The 24,995-nt window shown below is 46.4% G+C and overlaps 1 protein-coding gene across 1 annotated transcript in view; it reads left to right on the forward strand.

The window, feature by feature from the left end:
- Positions 1–24,995, forward strand: part of LOC126537952 (uncharacterized) — a 163,814-nt gene that overhangs the window by 93,149 nt on the left and 45,670 nt on the right. Inside the window, exons 14-15 of the mRNA XM_055073772.2 lie at positions 11,972–12,104; positions 13,312–13,449. Coding sequence (XP_054929747.2) covers positions 11,972–12,104; positions 13,312–13,449 — 271 coding nt within the window. The remainder of the gene's footprint in view (positions 1–11,971; positions 12,105–13,311; positions 13,450–24,995) is intronic.

Here is a 24,995-nt window from a genome sequence, read left to right on the forward strand (position 1 = left end):
TGTCTTTATTTCTCGATTCGCCTGGGTTGCAAGTTCCGTGCTGCATAACGGGATATTCCCTTCACGCTACCTAAGAAGTTGTGTATCCCTCTAGCAATGAGAAAACATCGAAAATCAAATTGAGAAGGCAGGGACAAGTATTCACTGGATGGTACACCACTGCGCTAGGCTCTAACGTGTATCACTAGGGTGTTGAAGTAGGTTGGTGTTGGCGCGGCCCGCATTCAAGGCAACGCCGCAAGAAAAGGAACAACGCACGTCGGGATGGCAGCCGTAACAGCAGACACGGGTCAAACTGGGTACCGAAGTGAAGATCTGATTTATTGCAGAGACGGCCGGTTTTATAGATGTGCCGATTAGTGTAACGCTCCTTGAAGGCAAGTGAATCTGGTTCCGAAAACGAAACCCATTAACCCACAACACCACAGTGATTCATTTGACTTTTTCGCCTCATACATTCTTGCTTTACTTGCACAATAAGACGAAAAGCAGCGACCGATGATGAAGTTAAGTGTAATAAGTAGTTGTAGAAGTATCTGCAAGAAATGGCAATATTGTTAAAACGGGAAAACTCGCCGGTCATTCATCATATTTAGTATAACGACTCGTTGCGCGCTGGGTGCCATGAGGAAGTTGGCTATACCGGTGGGTGTACTATTGCTGACAGCAGAGGATATAACATAGCGTAACTGGAAAGAATGATCCTGTTATTATCAATGTCACGAACCTATTTATGACGAGTGCTGCATAGAGAGACCCTCCATTTCATCACACCACCTTGCCACAACTATAATTGACAACATTTCGATATGTTATTTATTTTTATTTTTCAATAGATGCCCGATATATAGTATTTTAATTCTATCATTGCGTACGGAATAGTTCTGTGTAAAATAGCACACATATACCAGGAACCATAAAGAAGACAGAACAGCCGACCTCCTGTGTGCTTCTAATTGTCCCGGTATTTCAGGGTTCGTTTCTGCCACTGAAGTAAGCGCCAACGCACACAACAATTCACATTGCTAAGCAAATATACTGCCCCTACCAAATGCATGAAAGACCAGTAATACGTTCACATGGATCTAGTTTACAAAGTCAGCACGGCGGTTCCATTCTGCGATTTTCGTATTAGAGGATCGGTAATGTGCTATACATATTACATGACTTGTCCAACTTCACTTCATCGTCCTCACATCACGCGGCTTTGGGCTTCCTCGCTAATTCTATCCCTGAACTGTTTTTCGCGTACTCTTACGCCTCTCATTAGATATTGCATCGCACGTCGAGTGGCACGGAGCGTTTACGCAACTTTATTTGCAGTCCTCCAGTTTCCGACCCCAAAACTCAGTATTCGCAAACTGTATTTCCTTGTTTACTTATGTATTAGAAAGACATAGCTAACGCTAATGTATATATATATATATATATATATATATATATGTGTTGTTGAATTTTTCAGGTCAACTTTAAGTGAACTGTCAGCTTTTGTGAATGCTTCCACATGTGAATTGTAAGGCCATAGTTGTATTGTCAGAATTACTTCGTGTGCTTCACTAAATGTTTAGAAATTGTGCACAAACCATCGTCGACGATTGTCAGTGCAAGCGAATAGCCGGGTACATATAGCAAGCTACTCGCTTTATTAAATGAATGATGTGTTGGTTGCGTATGTTTGTTACAATGAAGACATTTACGTGGCGCTTGTTGTGTCATTACATAATGCTGTAATGGACAGCGCAATTGCTCCGCATATCTACAGCGCCATGCTGTCTCCAGGGACGCAAGCAGTGCCGTAGAGCGTGATTGCCATCTTACTTTCTCATTGGTGCCCTCCACCGCCTCTGCAAATGGAGAGAAGGGAATTGGAAAAGAGGAAGGCTATCTATGCCAAGCGCTGCACTGCAGCATGTAAACCTTCAGATTAAATAGCAGTTTCGCAAAAAAAAAAAAACGCAAAGCATCTATTGCCTTACCAAATTCATAGACAGCTATACGAATTTCGAATAATTGGTTTATGGGCCATGTAAACTTGTAAACATTAGCTTAATAGCTACATAAACAAGCGTGGTGTCACGCGCGCACAATCAAAGGTGAGCGCGTCTCACTCGATGACCGCGCACAATTGCTATCAAAACGCTGGAGTGAGAAAGCACGGGCGGAGCAGCGCGCTAAATGTCCTTCGTGCTGCCTCTCCCGTTAACACGAAGTATGTTGCGAGGAGACAGTTCACACGAAGCTCTCTGCGCACATGTCCCTGCTGCAGATTGCTTTCAAGATAAGACCACGCGCGTTCACGCCACCCGGAGCTGCCGCCGATGTAGGGCGCCTGCTGCGTTACCCGCGACGGGAGACTGTGCACATCGTCCCCGCTTTCCTGCGTTGCGCGAGGGAGATCGAGCTACCGTCGTCTGCTCACCCTCGCACGCGTTAACTCGCGCATATAGCGTGCAGCACGCGGCAAAAATGTTATCGTGCTTGGACTTGTGACGGAGCGGCACGGCGTCTGCCACGCCTAGGCTTCAAATGTCCCTGGAGTGTGCATATAATATCTGTGGCAATCAAATATTACTGTTGGCGTTTTGCGAGGAACGCGCCACGCAGCTCAGTAGCGAGACAGCACCCGCGTATTGCATCGGCGCCATTGTATCGACGGTGGAAGTGAAACTACCGACCACCAGCCACGGAAACAGACGTAAGTGGCAACGAAAGCTGTTCGCTTTACGAAAGCCACGTCAGTGCTACCTTTACAAAGAACACGGAAACCACACGTTCATTATAGAGTCTTAGACTTCGGGACCAAAGTAGCCTGGGGAACCAAGGTAAACGCGGGCGGCAAGTGCGCATGGTCAGAACCCTAGCCAGTCTTAAGTGCTTGCGTTCCCGTTGACCCTAGAGCCAAAAATCAAAGCTAGCGTGGACCCCTAAGCCGTCTTGGGTCACCCTCGCGGCGTCGCTTTGCTTAAAACAGCATACCTAATTCGTGGCTGTAATACAATGATTGCGTTTATTAAACTTTCAGCTTGCCCTTCTTTCTCAAAAATGCATTCTGTTGGTTTTCACTTGTCAGGAAGACTTTCGTTCTTTTTTTTTTTTTTCGCTCTCAAGCGCCATGGTCCCTACTGCGGCGTCCCAAGACCTTGACCCAAAGTGGTCTGCGTTTGACCCAAATCTTAGACGCTGCTGTTCTTGTAAACCCAAAAACACCATACCCACGTGGCTTGGTAACCCAGATTCTTCAGTGTCAATTCTAAAGTTCCTTATTGACAAAATATTTACGCGGGCTGCGACATAAATATGGGTATAATTGTGTAGAAGCCACACATTTTTTTCACAGTTTTCACGATTTGCGGCCCTTCCACGGGGCTACAATTTTAGTCTGTTTTTTCCCTGAGTATGAGCATTAAATCTGTCGTAATCATCTATGCCCACCCACCAAAAGCGAATTTTATCCTTTTCATAATAGCTTTGCTATCATTGTTATAATAGCTAAACAAGAAATAAATGCTGCCGACGCTGCCGCCGGCTTGTGCACACCACGGATCACCGGATGTACCGTTGCATCAGCGGGCAGCGCGCAGCTCCCGCCATCTTGCAGTGGCACGCGGCACTACGCTGACCGCGAAAATTCGCCGCTGCACACGCACCACCCCATGCGATTGATTCTCAGTCGGAATATTTTTCTCCAAATTTTGCGCCTCCAAGTTGGGGGTGTGGCCCTTGCACGGGTGCGGCTCGAACACGAGTCTACATGATACGTTGTTCAATAACGCATTTGAGGACTCTTCGGCGGCGACAGTCGAAGAAGAAGACCCATTTCAAACGAGATTATAGCGAGTGTTTCTTCTCGTGGGCTTGTTTTACGAGAAAACTGCGTAAGTTGTACTCGAGGCCATAAATATTTATTCGTTCTTGAACTGCTGTTTCCATAGGCGAGCATCCACCTGCGGGAGTCAGACGTCTACTTCTTAAGGCCCGTTGGAGACACTCAGGAAGACAACGAAGAGTGGCAAAGCGGATGCAGTCCGGATTCGACCACGCTAATGGTCTGCGTGTTCGGCCTGCTATCAGTAATTATGATCACTGCATTCCTTTCCATCAGTTTCCTCTCCAGTGATTCGCTATTCGAAGCCACCATGAAGGTGAGAGCGGCATTACTATCCGACATTATACGGCGAAGAAAAGAGACTGAAAAATAAATAAATATGGAGACATATATATTACAAATATTAAAATATAGGTGAAACGGAGTTGTTAACGCAGCTCAACTGTCTATATCTTCACCTAGTGGACTCGTTCATTTCGTCTGCAGCTGAAATTCTGAATGGCTGGGCTGGGACACGTGTTAGAAGGAGACAGGAGCTTACACTTAGTCAGTCAACAGACGAAATGGACATGTCCACTAGGTTAACACTTATACAATACAGCGACCGACGGATGCCGTCACCACGTGACCGTGGATTAAACTGCCCCGCGAACTGTCCCACTTTACGAGTGCGCTACCACCAGTGTTTGCACAAATTAATCAGACGGAAACCAACCAATACGACGCGCCAAACACAGGGAAAACGAGACATAGAAAGCTAAGCTTCAATATAGATAATATACGCTTAAACTGACGCTATTTAAGTGACTTGTGCTGCAGTAAGACTATGTTCCTGCAGTTCGGTGTTCCATTGCAAAATTGTGGAGATAAAAGCGCGGACCACGCGCACGTTTGCAGGGGTAAAGCGGGCACGGCTACATGTAGGCTGATTCATTATACGAGTCCTGTCATGCATGCAGCCTATTCAGCAAGAATATGTGTGCGGTCCCACCTGCGGCATATTTCGCAAGACTGCATCAGCAGCTGCAACGGTTAGCAATGTCCGCGATGGCTGTCAAAGAAAGCAACGCTTTCAAAAACCTCTTACAAAAACCACCAAAAGTTGTTGACAAAATGAATGAAAAGATTTTTTGGAGAACATGAATGAAATGTACAAAGTAGGCAATGTTTCCGAAGTACACTGCTGCTTGAAAACGTGGTAGGATGATTGGAGCGCAAATGATCCTCGGCATGTTTTGGTAGAGGGCGCGACCGTGTGGCGGCCACCATGGCGGTGGCATGATTCTGTAGGCCAGATACTCCTCCCGAACATTCGCTTTAAACTATGTAGATACTGCCCATGGCGCGGCTCATTAGGTGAAGCTGGGGTTAGCTGACAAGACAACCAAGCAACGCATATGGACAATAGACGGATAGCCGACTTACCTAGGAAGCCAACATGTCCCATAGCCATTAGCGAAGGCGGGGGAGGAATATGGGAAACTGCTCAAGACGCGACAACCCCTTTACGCAACAGCGCGAGGGAATTCAGCTTGTGTTGTAGTTGGCGTTTAACTCGGTTGCACGCGAGTGCGTTCCTTTTAATGAGATGCCAATAATATGGACGATCCGAGCGAATTCCTGCCATCGCCGGGAGGTTCTGTACATATTTACGTGCATGTATGCTTTTCTTTCTAGTTTATCACTATATCAGACAATGGCATATCTTCGCCACGAGCGTCCGCACTTATTTAGGACCACTCATGTGCACGCGGTGAACTTCCGGCAGTTGTTATACATTATGTTATGTGGGGAGATTAATATTTAGTCCGACCCTTCTGCTTTGCCTCTCCAGGTCAGTGAGCATGCATTGCAATCGGTCCCCTGAGTTACTAAGCAAGGCAATATCATCAGGGAAGCGCAAGTTACTAAGGTATTCTCCATTTACTCTTATCCCCAATTCTTCCCAATCCAGGTCTCTGAATACCTCCTGTAAACATGCTGTGAATAGCATTGGAGAGATCGTATCTACCTGCCTGACGCCTTTCTTTATTGGGATTTTGTTGCTTTCTTTATGGAGGACTACAGTGGCTGTGGAGCCGCTATAGATATCTTTCAGTATTTTTACGTACGGCTCGTCTACACCCTGATACCGCAGTGCCTCCATGACTGCTGAGGTTTCGACTGAATCAAACGCTTTCTCATAATCAATGAAAGCTATATATAATGGTTGGTTATATTCCGCACATTTCTCTATCACCTGATTGATAGTGTGAATATGATCTATTGTTGAGTAGCCTTTAAGGAATCCTGCCTGATCCTTTGGTTGACGGAAGTCTAAGGTGTTCCTGATTCTATTTGCAATTACCTTAGTAAATACTTTGTAGGCAACGGACAGTAAGCTGATCGGTCTATAATTTTTCAAGTCTTTGGCGTCCCCTTTCTTATGGATTAGGATTATGTTAGCGTTCTTCCAAGATTCCGGTACGCTCGAGGTCATGAGGCATTGTGTATACAGGGTGGCCAGTTTTTCTAGAACAATCTGCCCACCGTCCTTCAACAAATCTGCTTTTACCTGATCCTCCACAGCTGCCTTCCCCCTTTGCATAGCTCCCAAGGCTTTCCTTACTTCTTCCGGCGTTACTTGTGGGATTTCGAATTCCTCTAGGCTATTCTCTCTTCCATTATCATTGTGGGTTCCACTCGTACTGTATAAATCTCTATAGAACTCCTCAGCCACTTGAACTATCTCATCCATATTAGTAATGATATTGCCGGCTTTGTCTCTTAACGCATACATCTGATTCTTGCCAATTCCTAGTTTCTTCTCTGCTTTTAGGCTTCCTCCGTTCCTTAGAGCTTGTTCAATTCTATCCTTATTATACTTCCTTATGTCAGCTGTCTTACGCTTGTTGATTAACTTCGAAAGTTCTGCCAGTTCTATTCTAGCTGTAGGGTTAGAGGCTTTCATACATTGGCGTTTCTTGTTCAGGTCTTTCGTCTCCTGCGATAGCTTACTTGTATCCTGTCTAACAGAGTTACCGCCGACTTCTATTGCACACTCCTTAATGATGCCCACAAGATTGTCGTTCATTGCTTCAACACTAAGGTCCTCTTCCTGAGTCAAAGCCGAATACCTGTTCTGTAGCTTGATCTGGAATTCCTCTATTTTCCCTCTGACCGCTAATTCATTGGCCGGCTTCTTATGTACCAGTTTCTTCCGTTCCCTCCTCAAGTCTAGGCTAATTCGAGTTCTTAGCATCCTGTGGTCTCTGCAGCGCACCTTACCGAGCACGTCCACATCTTGTATGATGCCAGGGTTAGCGCAGAGTATGAAGTCTATTTCATTTCTATTCTCGCCTTTCGGGCTCCTCCACGTCCACTTTCGGCTATCCCGCTTGCGGAAGAAGGTTTTCATTATCCGCATATTATTCTGTTCCGCAAACTCTACTAATAACTCTCCCCTGCTATTCCTAGTGCCTATGCCGTATTCCCCCACTGCCTTGTCTCCAGCCTGCTTCTTGCCTACCTTGGCATTGAAATCGCCCATCAGTATAGTGTATTTTGTTTTCACTCTACCCATCGCCGATTCCACGTCTTCATAGAAGCTTTCGACTTCCTGGTCATCATGACTGGATGTATTCTCAGATCATGAACTGCAGGTTGCCATTATCCCTCAAGAGAAAAGTGCATAACAGCTGTGTCTTACCAGTACTCACGTACGGTGCAGAAACCTGGAGCCTTACGAAAAGGGTTCTGCTTAAATTCAGGACGACGCAGCGAGCTATGGAAAAAGGAATGATGGGTGTAACGTTAAGGGATAAGAAAAGAGCAGGTTGAGTGATGGAAGTTATGCGAGTTAATGACATCATAGTTGAAATCAAGAAAAAGATGGGCATGGGCCGGACATGTAATAAGGAGTGAAGAAAACCGATGGTCATTAAGGGTTACGGACTGGATTCCAATGGAAGGAAAGCGTAGCTGGGAGCGGTAGAATGTTAGCTGGGCGGATGAGATTAAGAAGTTTGCAGGAACAACATGACCACAATTAGTACACAACCGGGTAGTTGGAGAAGTATGGGGAGAGGCCTTTGACCTGTAGTGTGCGTAACCAGGCTGATGATGATCATGCTACATACCATGCCATGCTATCTGATATGGGCATTAAACGCGGGTTATATTGTCACACCATTCTATCGCAAAATTTGTTCATGCCAGGTCTTACATTCTCGACAAAAGTTTTGAAAATTTTGAAAATGGGAGCCCTGAAAGAAATGTCATCAAACAAAACACCGACAGCGCACACCTTTCGTCTTAAATCTTTACATACTTCAATAGTAAAAGAGCGAAACAATAACAGAGCACCAACCTAAAATTCACGTAATAAATTGGTGTAGCTGTCGACTACTTCCGGGAACGGCCCATGAAAGCGATTTGAAGCATACACGATACGGAAAAGTGGTGGTAAAGTCGCTGAGAAAGACGACCTTAATAAATAAAAAGACATGAAATTGTGTCATTACAGGATACATACAGAAGATCCCTAGAGGGACAGCTCGTTTTTCCTTAGTCTTCTTACGCTTACATTATTTGCTACTGCCTCTACAGATACGACTTTTAGAGGTCGTTTAATATTCGAACATGGTGCTATCGGATTCATGGTTTTAAACTTTTGGAGGAACTTAAATTTTTTTCGTTGGTGTTGGAGTTACGGCCGCCTACCAGCAAACATAAATATGGGAGAAAGAACCACGAAAAAGAGCTTTTTATTTTATAACTTCAGCTGTTCAATGAGCAACTCAGGGCGACCATAATGCAGCGCTGTCTCTGCGGCACATTTTGAAGCTTGAGCAGCCATGTTCGGACTCTAACAATTGTTTTCGACGCGAATTTTCCAACATTGCGATGCCTTCTTCGCAAAATAAAGAGAGATTGAGATTGAGATTGAGCCATGAGATTAGTGCTTGCCCCTATAGGTAAATATGAGCTCTTCCCATCCTTGCTTCTGTCGGCTTAGCGTGAAGAGCTACAAAAGAGGGGAGCACATTGTAAAGCTGTGAGGCACTCGGGAGAAAAGTGGCGCAGACGATAATGCTCTACAGTGCATTCTTAGAGTGAGTACGTGTTAATGTTGAGTTTCGCCGTATCTTCGCATATTTTGTCCAAGCTTTCAGAAATTTCTTCTCGAATGATTTCTATGTGCCAGAACTCATCTATAATCAATGTGGGGCTCACACTATTGCAGAGAGAAACAACGGTTGTCTTAAGAAAAACAGAACAGTTTGCCCTATACAGCAGAGCACGGCTGTGTGTACCAGCATTTAAAAACGTGTAAAGGCATTAAATTGTCACCCCTGCCGCCGTGACTCAGTGGTTATGGCACTGCGCATGAGGGGCAGGTAATTATATTCTAATTTCATTGAATTATATGATTGCCATTAAGCTTAATGCTTAAGTGCACATTAACATAATACTAGGCATAACACACTTTCATAGTCTAGATTAAATCCTGATAAAACAGCAAGTATGAACCAAACGTTGTGGTAGAGGCAATAAAAAGAAGAAAATCGCTAGCGCAAGTAGCTTGCAAACGTACCGTCTTCGAAGGCTAACACGTTTCCCGCAACGCCGATGGCGGCTTGGCCAAAGGTATACTGACTTGCTAAACGAGTTTAGCAAGGAGCGGGAAACACTGATGTCCAAGGGAAGGTTCGCCGCTTGTGTTCGGCGTTCGCGTAATGCTTAAATGTCACTCGGCAAAGGCACGGTGGCTGGCTAGTTGGCTCGAATCCCTGATAGAGTGTAGAAAGAGATAGAGGACGTAGAAAGAAAGGGATACACAAGCGCTGTCTCTGTGTATCTGTTCCTTTCTACGTCTTTGCTAAGTCGCGCTTATGCACTCCATCATGGACTAGGCAAAAATACAGAAATCGGTTATTTAATTCCAGCTCACGTTTCCACAAGGAAAGTAGCTTTCGTGGGGGTACTGAGGAAGCAAATTACTTTTGTCGAAACGTTAAGTCCAGCGAAATTCCATCATTGACCACAGTTCATACCTTCAACTGCGAATCTCCGAGCGCGCGTCTGTCTGGTTCGAAATACTAACCAATATGTATTTCAGAGATCGCAGCACAACCTCCAATACGTGATGATCAGGAATACTTTCTAGCGAGCAGAATAATGTGCTTTTCTGTGTACATGATATTTCGATGGGCTGCGTACCAAAACCATCAACCAAAATTCGAAAAAAAAATGAAAATTTGTAGATCCCAAGCTCATCTTGGAATCTATGAAGTGATGCTTTTGTGAAGAGCTTAACGAAGTGCTTTACATTTGTCCATTTCATTTTTGCGTGTTTTGTGCGAAGGAAACGTGCCGGCACCTGTGTTCTCTCCAACACCCGTGCTGCACAATGTAGCCTACGAGGTACTTATCCAAAGATCGAGTTTGCGTTCTTACTATAGAAGCAAACGTGCCATTGTAGGAAACGTACAATTGTAGCCTAATGATTAGATAATTTATTGGATCATAATGACCAGAAACTCTTCGATATTCGAGTTGGCATTAAAGCGATAACATCCCAGCTGGGCAGGGCTATGTAATGTGTAGGGTACATAACTGGTAGATCATTAGACCAACATAATGGTACCAAGGGAAAGGAAGCACAGTCTAGGAAGGCAGAAAATCGGAAGGGATGAATAAATTGGGAAGTTTGTTGGTGCAATTTCGAACCACCGAGCGCAAGAGGGGGATAATTAGCGATCGCTCGGAGACGCCTTTGTCCTGCAGTATGTACAAATATATGCTGGAGGTGATGAGAATAATGCGCACGGAGATTGAGGTTCGATTCCATCATTTGGCTCGTTTACAATAATTTTAATGCGTGAGAATTATTTGACAAGTACCCTAGCTCGCTCAAACGAAAAGTGATGCGAACAGTGTAATGCTGCGCATGTGCAGAAAATAGCATAATTCTCCAAGGCAAGGCATTTAATCCTCACAATACTGTAAATATACATGACTGGTAGCTTAATAAGCGATGAGCGTTATTTTGAACCAAGAAGCAAAATAAATTTGATGAGACAGAATACCCAATAGGATACATAGGGCTCCATAGAAATGCATGGGCAAACTTATAATAGGGGTGCGCTAACTGAAATGTGGCTGTATCTTTTTGCATACTTAGGCAACTGTACTGGAGATTCTGTATTCTTTTGTTTTTATATGATCTATTCACCGAAACAGCAGCAGCATAAGCAGCCACAGTCAGGAAATTCCAGGAGGGGGCGCGATGAAAACTTCGTTTAAAAAAAGCAGGGGGATGGCCTCAAGGCTTACGGCACGTAATGATGAGGTAGGGAGGTGTTGAATCCATCTAGTTCGTTTCTACGCATGTTGTATTTCCAAGTATACATTTCACAGCCTGAATCAAGCTGTTGCAAATGTTGGCGGTGTATGATGCACAAAACAGCAGAATACTATCTTTCGCTTCGTTCGCGTTTAAACTTATGCTGAGAATACATGTTTTCTGAAATATACAGCATATTTCGTGTCGTAAGATCATAAAACCAGCACGAGCTCACAGGTATAAATAGAGCGGTTTTAAAGTATGCGTCGTATTACTCTACTTACCTATGCAGCCTTTACAAGAAATAAACAAGTTGAAGTGAGTAGAGCAACTTCTTTAGGAAGCTTATGTTGCTTGTGCAAAATTAGTACGTGCAAAAGTTGTTTGTTGCGGTTGTAAGATTTATCGATGTTGCCAAAGTGCACATCCATTTTCATTTTCTGCATTTTTACAACGCCGCCACGCCATCATAATTCTAAAAAAGATCTACGCGCTTCCTTGTTCCAGTTTCTAAATACATGATAACAGTTATAAAGATAGGCTACGCAATCGCAATTTGGTGCTCCAGGTAGGTTATCTGATCACTGTGTTTATTCCCGCAAACAGGTTACGCAAGCGCCAGAATCTCAGGGTGGTAGCATTGTTGTGCCGAACGTCGAGTCAGTAAGTCCCCGGCAGTCACACACTATGGAAACTCCTTCACGTCTTTCCACAACCAAGACTGTACCGATTCCTGCGGTACCACCTGTTGTGGGGACTGAAACGGCACTCCCGACAACTATTTCACCATCTGTTGGTGCGGGCGACCACGTATGCAGAACCGACGAGTGTCACTTCGTGGCGCAGTGGCTGCGGCAGAAGCTGGACCCGGAAGCAGACCCCTGCGAAGACTTCTACCGTTTTGTATGCGGCACATTCAAGGAGGGGCCGGGCACTAACGTCTTCGCTAGGGTATGCCACGATAGGCTACATGTACCGTTGCGCTGTGAAGAGCTTTTGAGCCAATTGATCGTTGTGCGTAATTGGACCTGTACAGGTGATGCGTCAGACGGAGCTGCTGATGCTGATTGCACAGGAAGGTCTCTGTACATTTGGTTCAATACAAGCAGAGGGGGATGAAAAAGCATGCTGCTCAAGCCAGTGTTTCGATGACACAACATGTCCTCGCCGTGAAAAATACATTTTCGTTTCGAAAATTTTTCCCTATGGCGATATTTTTTCATCGCTCCGACGACTTCAAGCCTCCATATTTCTATGAACTTCTATACACTTGGGATCGCCCTACACCAGTCACTTCACTGTATACTTTAAACAGAGTGCAACCAAGGACGGCGGACCCATCGGAGGCACAGTTAAATGAAGTGGTTGCACTCACTTTAAACTGTGGAAAGGCTACCAAGTTAGTTGCGGTGGACATCACTAGATTTGGAATCACTAGGTCCAGCCGGAACGTTTACGTGATTAAGTCGCTTGTGAGGTTGCCACATGGCTGGTTTTCCAAACAAATGGTCGCTAAAGTTTAATCCTGCAGTATGTGCAGTTGGAGTATCGTTACTTCGTAGATTGTCCTTCTTACTCGTGCTACGAACACCGCTAGCAAAGACTACCTGAATGTAGCGCCTTTTACAATGAGGTTTGAGCATTTTGCTGCACAGGTAAATAACGGTCGGCTCCGACGTGACTGCTACGTCGCCTAGTTACGCCTCTTGTAGAATGAACGTGGTAAAAGACGGGCAGAATGTTGGATAAGATACCTTAGTAAAGATGTCAATTTATGAAATTATTTGTTAATGCGATAGTCATAAATACTGACGGGAAGATGTATATGTATCTTTTTTTATCCTAGATATTGCTCCCGGGCAAAGGCAGAGTAAGCTTCAGATTACGAGTGCGGTAGCTATCAGGCCACTTTTTGCAAGAGCATAACTTTAAGCGGTGTTCTCTGCAACGTTTATGATGTGCTGTGCGCTGTATTGCAATATAGCGCGACCATAAACTCCTTTTTACCAATTCTAGGCATGAATAAACGTATGATTAGAGTACTGTCCCTTTACTCAGTACGGAATCTATACGGTCAGGTCTACAGTGACTTGGTAACATTGGATGTAAATTTTATGATGGGTAAAATTGCTCCGTTTTTTTCCGTCAACTTTCTCAGGCTACTCATACTATGACAGGCATCATAATAGGAGCCGCGTACGCTGCCCGGGTTCCAGCCACTGGTCAGACTTCATGGCAGAAAGCTGCCGGCATGTTCCAGGCCTGCATTTCCCTCTTCGCGGAAGACCGCACCGAGGTACGTGTGAACGGTATTGCACGCTGAAGGCCGGAAGCTTTTCGATAGAGATGAGTTTGTGGAACCCTGCCATGCCAACAACATTTTTTAACGCAATTTATTATTGTAAAGTCTGCTATAAAATAGCTAATTGTCGCTCTCCGTCTTTCATTCTGTCACCATTACAACCAGCCATTTTTGAATACAAGCAACCAATGAAAGGATACCTACCGATGAAATTAATCAACAAATAATTATGACAAATAGCGTACGCATTCACAGCATATGAATCATAAACCCCTGAATTAGGCTTCATGTGGTGTCCGTGTCATATTTCGTGTTGTCGGTTACCTTGCTGAAACACATTCCCAGGCTGCCCGTCCCGCTAAAAGCACAGTTATTTAACCTTTGTTATGCCAGATAGCATCTATCAACTGGACATAAATATTTCTTGGCGCCTACATTACAAGAAAATATTTCGTAATATGTACTCTACTGCAAAACTAAACGGTGAGATAAACGCAAGATTGCTGTACAAGCAAAAAACATTGAAAATATGTCTGCAGGGATGGAAGGCCGATGTGAAGTTGCATCTAGAAAAAAAGATCCCGGTGTATCACCAAAAAAAATTTGAGACATCTGCAAGCTTTTCTCATACAATGAAAAACATCTTGAACTGGATTTTTCATGAAAGTTCAGATCCGCAATCTTCTTGTAGAAGAAAGAGCGCATTTTCAGAAAATGATGCTGTGACGTATTGAGGCTGCAGTTCTAAACACACCACGGAAGAGCAATGCGAGGGACTTACCTGGTGGTAAGATTGTATTAGTCACGTTAGCTTTGCTCTAACGAATCTAACGGTTGCACTAAACTCAAAGTTCCACTATCAGCTATGTGATCGCCAGGCTTTCTCTACTACCTAACATTCAACCTAAACAGTGTATGTACAATTATTGAGGTGCGTCACTGTCCGAAGGTGGAACATAACAGGTAATATTTTGGCGCAGTCAGCTGTGTGGAAGACCAAATTTTGTGTTTTTCTTTTTGTTCTGAAACAGCATAATGATGTCTACATTTCGCCACAATGTAGTTGAAAACGTCAACGCAGGGAAGGAATATAAAATAAGTAAGGGTTATTTTAGGAAGACAGCGGCGGTTTCTCGTGATGAAAGACAATGTTTAATAATTCAAACATTATAGCCTGCGTCAACAAACAATATAGCACGATGCGTGAAGTGAGAATATGAATCGGCACCTACAATTTCTGAAAAGACAGACAGGAATTGTAGGACGCTACATTAGCTATAACGCAAGGGCAACTTACCAGAACGGTTAGATACGGGGCATTGAATATTCTTTTCCGCTTTTTTCCCCACACCCTCGCCTCTTAGGCTCCATTTATTTGCTCCAAGCACTAGCTCCGGTACTTTGTGAAGGTAACCCTCTGTGAAAAAAACATATGTCCGCTTACTTCAGCCTGTGTAGTTAGCTGCGTCAGTGATTATGCACAGTAACGGTACGTACGCGTGCAGTAAATTCAAACATCCTTCTTGCCTAATATCAGTTGCTGGCCAATAGCAGCCGTTATGAGAACTTGATCTATGGCTAAATATACGGCAGTCACCGGCAGCTTAGTAACGCGTGAGAAGCAAGCCTCTGTTTCGGAAGAGGGCATGTGCGAAAAGGTGATTTCGCGCTCACTTGTGAGCTCCACCCATCATGCACGACTGCAAAATTTTGCTGAGGTGTTGACAGCAGCTAAAAGTATGCACTGAATCTGTTTGCTCAGAATGGTGCTAAGAAGACCTTACGCATACGCCGATCTTCTTTCTTTCTTTAGGTGAAAACCTATAGGCACATAGGTTGGCTTGAGTTATGCGATTAGCAGCTCTAGAAACCGAGCACCAGACATCCTATGCGCATCTTGAAAGGCGATAATCACATCTCCGCAGATCAGAAAGATTCTCAATTCATATAAGTGAATTATCCCTGGGGGAGTAAGTCGTATAAATATTTTTCGCCAATTGATATTCCTCCGTGTTATCAGGGAGTGGGTTCCTATAACGTAAAAAAACCTGTATACTTCACTACACCTCAACGCCTCTTCTCCGAATACAAAAAAAGATGACTTTACCAGGCACACCAACTTTCCGCTTTAGAAAATTTGAGTAGCTTCACAGCTCTTTTCAAGTTTCAGCCCACAATGACCACCTATTTCAGGGACGTAGCCAAGACTTCTTTTTTCGGAGAAGGAGGCAAATAAGCTGGTGTGTTCAAAGTGTCTGGTTGGCTCCTCCTCAGAATAAAAACAAACAGCGCGAACCAGGACGAGCGAGTAAAGAGCACAGGACAGAGCGCGGTCCTGTGCTATTTACTCGCTCGTCTTGTGTCGCGTTGTTGTTGTAGCTATTTCACACAAAATATCTTGTGGTCTAGTTCAATATGTATGTATGTATATACATCATCATCATCATCATCATCATCATCATCATCATCCTAGTTACGCCCACTGCAGGGCAAAGGCCTCTCCCATACTTCTCCAAATACCCCGGTCATGTACTAATATTGGTCATGTTGTCCCTGCAAACGTCTTAATGTCATCCGCCCACCTAACTTTCTGCCGCCCCCTACTACGCTTCCCTTCCCTTGGAATCCAGTCCGTATCCCTTAATGACCATCGGTTATCTTCCCTCCTCATTACGTGTCCGGCCCATGCCCATTTCCTTTTCATGATTTCAACTAAGATGTCGTTTACCCGCCTTTGTTCCCTCACCCAATCTGCTCTTTTCTTATTCCTTAACTTTACACCTATCATTCTTCTTTCCATAGCTCGTTGCGTCGTCCTCAATTTCAGCAGAACCCTTTTCGTAAGCCTCCAGGTTTCTGCCCCGTAGGTGAGTACTGGTAAGACACAGCTGTTATACACTTTCCTCTTCTGCTGTTCATGATTTGAGAATGCCTGCCAAACGCACCCCAGCCCATTCTTATTCTTCTGGTTATTTCAGTCTCATGATCCGGATCCGTAGTCACTAGCTGCCCTAAATAGATGTATTCCCTTACCACTTCCAGTGCCTCGATACCTATCGTAAACTGCTGTTCTCTTCCGAGACTGTCAAACATTGCTTTAGTTTTCTGTAGATTAATTTTCAGACCCACACTTCTGCTTTGCCTCTCCAGGTCAGTGAGCATGCATTGCAATTGGTCTCCTGAGTTACTAAGCAAGCCAATATCATCAGCGAATCGCAGGTTGCTAAGGTATTCTCCATCAACTTTTATCCCCAATTCTTCCCACTCCAGGTCTCTGAATACCTCCTGTAAACATGCTGTGAATAGCATTGGAGATATCGTATCTCCCTGTCTGACGCCTTTCTTTATTGGGATTTTGTTGCTTTCTTTGTGGAGGATTACGGTGGCTGTGGAACCTCTATAGATATCTTCCAGCATCTTTACATAAGGTTCATCTACACCCTGATTCCGTACTGCCATCATGACTGCTGAGGTTTCGACTGAATCAAATGCTTTTTCTTAATCAATGAAGGCTATATATAAGGGTTGGTTATATTCCGCACATTTGTCTATCTCCTGATTGATAGTGTGAATATGGCCTATTGTTGAGTAGCCTTTATGGAATCCTGCCTGGTTTTGTGGTTGACAAAAGTCTAAGGTATTCCTGATTCTATTTGCAATTACCTTAGTAAATAATTTGTAGGCAACTGGCTGATCGGTCTATATTTTTTCAAGTCTTTGGCGACCCCTTTCTTATAGATTAGGATTATGTTAGCGTTCTTCCAAGATTCCGGTACGTTCGAGGTCATGAGGCATTGTGTATATAGGGCGGCCAATCTTTCTAGGACAGTGTTCCCACCATCCTTCAACAAATCTGCTGTTGCCTGATCCTCCCCAGCTGCCTTCCCCCTTTGCATAGCTCCCAAGGCGTTCTTTACCTCTTCCGGTGTTACTTGCGGGATTCTTTTTGTGAGTTCCTCTAGCCTATTCTCTCTCACCTTATCGTCGTGATTGTTACTGGTACTGTATAAATCTCTATAAAACTCTTCAGCCACTTGAACTATCTCATCCATATTAGTTACGATATTGCCGGCTTCGTCTCTTAACGTACACATCTGATTCTTGCCTATTCCTAGTTTCTTCTTCACTGCTTTTAGGCTTCCTCCGTTCTTGAGAGCCTGTTCAATTCTATCCATATTATAGTTCCTTATGTCCGCTGTCTTACGCTTGTTGATTAACTTAGGAAGTTCTGCCAGTTCTATTCTAGCTGTAGGGTTAGAGGCTTTCATTCCTAAGTTCACCTGTTAAGGGACGCCATGGGGCAGACAAACTGATCCCACACATCTACCTGCCATGGCTCTGTTTGGCTCTTGCTAACACTTTCTAGGCTCGATCGAATTTGCATAAATACCCAAGTTAGTGGAAGTATTGGCAGCAGTTGCGGTAACACAAGTGGTAGTCAACCACGCACATGATGCGGAGGTTGTGGGTGTGTCTCCGACCGGCGGCAACTTATGTTTTCGTCAAATTTCATTTCGCTGTGCTTTGTTAATTTTTCCTTTTCAATTTCACCGACAGCTAACTTCACCGGTGCTTTCCTCAGATTCATTCTCTGTTGGCCATAGGTGAACATGGTTAACAAAACCCAGCTCCCTTGTTTTCCTTATTCACTCTTTTATATATTGTGGGAACGGCGCGGTCCCTCACTCTACGCTAGCAGGCCGTAGTCCTGGCCGGCCGCACGCCACAGCATCCAGCCAAGCCACCAATGACGACTCGTGCTCACGAGTCTATTTGTTCCCCACTTCTTCGACTGCTCGCTCCGATGCCGGAGTTCCCACAATGTCACTCCCTCTGCGAAGGCTATGATGGCACTGGCCCACTGCGCCTTGCAGCGACGGCACCACACCCCAAGTGGCAGGCAAAACTTGCAGACTGCTGTACCGACCGAAGGTCGGCGGAGAAGGCAGCGTCCGAGTCACCAATGTCTTCTCGAAAAGCGCAGGTCCTACAGATGGCTGGCTTCCCAGACTAATGCTTTGAGCAGATGCGGCAGACCAGGTTGGCGGATCAATGACCCGCCGCGCTCCTGATCCCTTTGTCTACCAGTTCTTCGACTGCTGGCTCCAATGACGAAGATGCAGTTATAATATATATATATATATTGTTGCAGGAAGAAAGCAGGCCCACGAGTATACATAGTATACTCGTGGGCCTGTATAGTTACAACTCGTGTATATGGTGTTCAGGCAACTGCCAGACTTCGTCTTCCTCTAGTCCAATTCAACTTCTTCCTTGCCTTCACCGTAACATCACCCTCCTGGCGGAGTAGCTCCGTCCCGGTGCAAGTTATCGAGCCTCACTTAATGGGGGGTACATAGGGCTTGAGCCTGGCGACGTGAACAACATCGCTGGTGACGTTGGGAGGCACTGAAGGCTGGCCGACTGCGGCGATCTCGTATGTCACGTTGGACAGTTGGCGTAAGGTCTGGTACGGACCAGAATAACGAGAAAGTTGTTTTTCCGACAAGCCGATGCGACGTGAAGGCATCCAGAGAAGGACAAGGGAACCAAGTTAAATATGGTAGTCTCGGTGCCGGAGGTCGTAGCGTCGCTTTTCAGAAGCTTGCGAGACTGTGAGGCGATGACGGGCGACATCTCGGGCCTCGGCGGCTAAGTCAATAGCATCGCGAGCGTAACCGGTGCTGGGTGATTGTACTGCTGAAGGTAACAACGTGCCAAAGAGCAAGGTGGGGTCGCGGCCATACAAAAGGTAAAATGATGCAAATCCGGCGGTGTCGTGACGGGACAAGTTGTATGCGAAAGTGATGTATGGTGAAGCGACGTCCCAGTCGCGGTGATCGTCGGAAACGTACATAGCCAGCACTTCAGTTAGCGTGCGGTTGAGTCTCTCGGTGAGGCCCTTCGTTTGAGGGCGGTACGCGGTAGTAATCTGGCGTTCAGCAGGACAGGAACGGAGCAGATCATCGACGACCTTCGATAGAAAGTAGCGGCCGCAATCCGTCAGCAACTGGCGAGGGGCGCCGAGATGCAGGATTACGTCGTATAGTAAGAAGTCGGTGACATGTGTAGCGCAGCTGGTTGGTAGCGCTCGGGCGATGGCATATCTCGTGGCATAATCGGTTGCTACAGCAGTTCATTTATTTCCTTTGATGGAAATCGGAAAGGGGCCAAGGTGGTCTAGGCCCACACGGAAGAAGGGCTCTGTAGGGATATCGATTGGTTGAAGCAAGCCAGTGGGAGGCATAGCAGGCATCTTACGGCGCTGACACAGGTCGCAAGAAGCGACATAATGCCGCACAGAGCGATAAATGCCAGGCCAGAAGAAGCGGCGCCGCAGCCGGTCGTACGTACGAGTGATGCCCAGATGTCCAGCAGTAGGAGCGTCGTCAAGTTGCCGGAGCACGGCGAGTCGAAAGTGCTTCGGAACGACTAGGAGGAGCTCCGGGCCGTCACGATGAACGCTACGACGGTATAAAGTTCCATCGCGCATAGTGAACATCCGGAAGGACGGGTCATTGGGCGAGGAGCTTAGGCGTTCCATAAGTGTTCGAAGAACAAGATCTTTGCGCACCTCGTCGCCAATATGGAGGAAGCCAGACAGGGATAGAACACTGATGTCCGAGTCTGCATCGGTATCGTTCGGTTTATCCACGGGATTGCGGGACAGGCAGTCAGCGTCTTTATACAGGCGCCCTGAGTTATACATAATTGAAGATGTATATTTTGCAGACGTAATGCCCAACGCGCAAGTCGTCAAGTTGGGTCCTTCAAAGCGGTGAGCAAGCAGAGGGCGTGATGAGACGCAGCAGCTCCCATCGAAAAGGTACGGCCGAAATTTCGCCACCGCCCATACGAGCGTGAGACATTCTCTCTCACTAATGAAGTAATTTCCTTCGGGCGTGGAAACAAGGCGACTAGCGTAAGCGATGGCACTGTCTTGGCCCTGTTGACGCTGAGCGAGGACAGCGCCGATGCCATGGCCAATTGCGTCAGTTCGTACTTCAGTGGGAGCAGAAGGGTCAAAGTGTGACAGACTTGGGGAAGTTGTAAGCCGCTCAATCAGGGTAGAGAAAGCTTCCTCCTGCAGTGGTCCCCAAGAGAAACAGACGTCTTTCTCAAGAGAAAGAGTCGTCGTTCTCTGGAAGGTCACTGAGAGGGTGAGCGATGTCAGGAAAATTTGTCACAAATCGCTGGAGATAAGAGCATAAGCCCAGAAAACTACGGACATCGTTTGTTGAACAAGGTATACGAAAATTTCGCACGGCGTGGACTTTCTGTGGATCAGGTTGGATTCCGGCGGCGTTTACGAGATTGTCGAGCACGTTAATTTCACGGCGACCGAAATGGCACCTGGAGGAGTTTAGCTGAAAGTCAGCCCTGCAAAACACGGAGAGTATGGTCGTGAAGCGCCGCAGGTGACTCTCAAATTTTGACGAAAACAAAATCACATCGTCGAGGTAACAGAGGCATGCAGACCACTTCAAGCCGCGCAAGAGAGAGTCCATCATGAGCTCGAATGTAGCTGGCACATTGCATATTCCAAAGGGCATGACTTTAAATTGGTACCATCCGGTTTGACGAAGGCGGTTTGCTCGCGGTCCATCTCAACGACGCTAATCTGCCAATAGCCGCAGCGGCTATTGATGAAAAGTATTGGGATCCATGAAAGCAATCAAGAGCGTCATCAATACGAGGCAGGGGATAAACATCCTTCTTTGTTATCCTGTTGAGGTCACGGTAGTCAACGCAGAAACGCCACGAGTTATGTTTTTTCTTTACTAAGACAACCGGTGATCCCCGCGGGCTACTGGAAGGTTCAAAGATGTCCTTGTCCATCATCCTGTCTACCTCTTTCTGTATGATGGCCCTTTCTGCTACGGAGTCACGATATGGCTGCCTATGAATGGGGCTGGCATCACCGGTGTTGATGCGATGCATGACAACAAATGTCTGGCCGAGTGGACGGTCGTCCAAATCAAAGATGCCACGATAAGATGACAGGAGGTGACTAAAAGCTGTTGTTTGCTCGTAAGGAAGGTCAGGGGCGACCTTCTTCGAAAAATCGTCCGCAGGCGTCGAGTACAGAGGAGTGGGTGACAAAGGTACGTTGGCACTGAGGAAGGATTCAGAGGTTAAAGATGAAATCTCAAATTCTTCCAAAGGAGTGATGTGCGCTATGGATATACCGTGTGGCAGCACATGCGACGAAAATCCAAAATTGAGGATAGGCACGCGAGCGCAGTTTTCGCGGATGCGGAGCAAGGTGCTCGGTAAGGCAATAATGTGCGACAAAACCCCGTCAGTAAGCGGCGACACGATGTAAACGCCATCAGGTACGGGAGGACAGGGCGTCAGCTGGACATTTCGTAGCCGCCTGTGGAGACAGCCTTGCAAACTCAGCGTAACATAAGCGGTGTGAGGCACAAGTTTTTGCGTCGGCAGGAAACGGCCGAGAATTAGGTCGCGCGGACAGTGTTCAAGGACGATAAATATATATATTGAAAGGGTGTATATTGAAGTTCCTTTGAGGGATGGCCAAGTAGCTCTTAAATCAGCAGTCCCAGCTTTTGCCATCAGCAGCTCGAGCTCGGGTCTCGCGCCGCAGCGGTGGCAGTGAGCACAGCGCTACAACCTTATTCTACACTATAATTGCCTCCGCGGCGAAGAGGTGCCATCGAGACAACATTAGGTGCTCACACGATGAGGAGTTTATGGCAAGGCTTCAGGCGGCTTATGTGAACCGTTTTGCGCCCATGGCGGCGCTTGTCCGAAAATGGCGTCACCGGTTCGACCACATAGTTCACAGGCGATGTACGCTCAACGATCCGGTACGTAGCCTGATATTTCGGAGCAAGTTTGGGCTACAGTCTCGAGATTGGAAGGGCAGCTGAAGCTAGTGGTGAGAGTTGACGGCGAAGGGCTGTGTGGGCTGATCGTTGCCGTGGCGATCTTTGTGGATGTCTTGGGTATCCGACGTGAATGAGCAAGCCAGTGGGCGGCACTCTTCAGCATGGTGAGCAACTTCTGAAGGGAGGCAATTAAAGGCATCCAGATGATATGGTAGTACGGTGTCAAGGGTAGTGGATGGTTCACCTTCATAAAGAAGGAAAAATGGTGAGAAGCTTGTGGTAGCCTGAGGGCCGGTACTATAGGCGTACGTCACAAAAGGGAGAGCGTCGTCCCAATTTGAATGATCAGGCACTACATGCATTGGGAGCATGTCACCAAGAGTGCAGTTGACTCGTTCTGTTAGACCGTTAGCTTGTGGGTGATACCCCGTACTGGTGCCGGGAATAGTTGAGCACGCGGCGAGTAGCTCATAAAAAACTTCGGACAACAAGACATGGCCTCGGTTGCTGAGCGTTCTCGCGGTGCACCGCGCGTGATATGAAATGCCGTAAGATGAACGTGGCGACTCCGCGAGCAGCGGCCGAAGCAACATCAGCAGTTTCGGTGGATCTTGTTACATGGTTGACTGCGACAACTATGCAAAGATTTCCGTTAGCTGTGCATGGAAGAGGCCCACAATGGTCAATGTCATCCCGGTCAAGAGAACGTGCAGGAGATGGTAGAGATTGCAGAGGGCCTGTCGTATGAGAAGATGTCTTGCATCGCTGATAGGCTGCACATGACCCAATGTATTTGCGGACATAAGTACGCATGCCGCGCCAATAGTACCGTAGGCGGATCCGCTCGTAGGGTTTTCAGGACGCTAGCATGAGCTTTATGTGGGTCGGCGTGGAAATACATGCATATGTCGGAACCAAAATGGCGAGAGATGACTAGCAGCCATCTGCGATTGTCTGGCTGATAGTTTCGGCGGTACAAGATAGCGTCCCGTAGCAGGAAATTGGTGGCTTGGCTACGAAGGGCTCTTTGGCTTGTAGCCGTTGAAGAACTGGAGACATTGTCAATAAAAGACGCAATCCACGGATCTTTTCGCAATTCAGACCGTCAGTAACAGCAAGCGTAGATACGGGTCACTCCATGGATAAGGGTGGCGTTTCGTCGGATTGCATGTGTGATTGGGAGAGCGCATCTACGTCAGAATGTTGACGCCGGGAGTGGCAGGTGACGTGAATGTCAAATTCTGGGAGCCGAGTAGCCCAAGGTCCAAGACACCCTGACAGGTCTTACAGTGATGGAAGCCAGCACCGCGCTAGGTGGTCCATCACAACGTCGAACGGATGACCATACATGTAAGGGCGAAATTTGTTTAATGCCGAAACAATAGCCAAAAATTATTTTTCTGAGACAGAATAACTGGTTTCTGTCTTCGTGACGGCACGACTCGCACATACAACCACTTATTCCGGGAAGCCAGGCTTGCGTTGCTCAAGGACAGCTCCAACACCAACGTCACTGGCGTCTGTATGAATTTCGGTCGGACTTCTCGGGTCGCAGTGGCGTACAACAGGCGGTGAGGTAAGTAGACGACGGAAAGTGGGGAAGGGTTGGTCACATCCCGGGGTCCAATCGCGAAGGTCACTAGGACGAGCCAGGAACTTCGTCAGAGGTGCAATGATGCAGGCAAAATAGCGCACAAAGCGACAAAAATAAGAGCAAATCCAGACAAAATTTCGGAGGTATTTCACTGTAGTCGTCCGCGGAAACTGTGTCACAGCACGAAGCTTGTGAAGGTCGCGAAGGACGGGAAGGACGCTGTCTTTGGAAACTACGTGGCCAAGTATGTTCAGCTGGCGGGCTCGGAGGCAGCTTTTTTCAAGTTCAGTTAGAGGCTGGTGATGGCAAGGCAAGTGAGAACTTCGCGTATACGAGAGACGTGAGTGTTGAAATCAGGGGAGAAAACTACGATGACGTCTAAATAACACAAACATGTCTTCCATTTGAGGCGTCGCCGAATATTGCCCATCTTTTCGAATGTCGCGGGAGCATTGGCTTCCATCATACAGTCTGTCAGGCGTAATAAAAGATGTCTTCGAGCGGTGGAACTCATCCATGAGGGCTTGCCAATAGTCCAATCACAAGTGCAAAGAAGAAAGGAATTAGTCAACGTGTAGACAAACAAGGGCGTCGTGTATACGCCGTAGGGGGTAGATATCTTTTGGCGTAATCTTTTTGAAGCGACGATAGTCCACAGACAAACGAATCGAGCCATCTTTTCGCTTATCTAGTACTACGGGACGCAGCCATTGACTGCAGTATGGATTGATAACACCATTTTAATCATGTCTTCAACTTGCTTGGTGATGACACGATGCTCATTAGATGACACGCGGTACGGACGCTGGAGTAACGGTGCGTTATCTCCCGTATCAATGTGGTCAGAGATGGTACTTGTGCGGCATAATGCCGCTTGGTTCAAGTCAAAAGAGGTGTGAAAATCAGGTATGAGAGTAAGTAGCCTCTCACGTTGTGTCGGCTCGAGGTGATCGCTAATAGAGTGACAAAAAACATCCGCTGATATTCGGTTAGATGACACATGGGGCGTCAGTGGTGTTACATTAGCAGTATCCATGTCATCTGCAACAGGCAAATGCACAATAACGTCAGCGTCCACAGTCTGCATGGTACCA

The sequence above is a fragment of the Dermacentor andersoni genome, chromosome 3, assembly GCF_023375885.2.
Source record: "Dermacentor andersoni chromosome 3, qqDerAnde1_hic_scaffold, whole genome shotgun sequence".
Lineage (NCBI taxonomy): Eukaryota > Metazoa > Arthropoda > Arachnida > Ixodida > Ixodidae > Dermacentor > Dermacentor andersoni.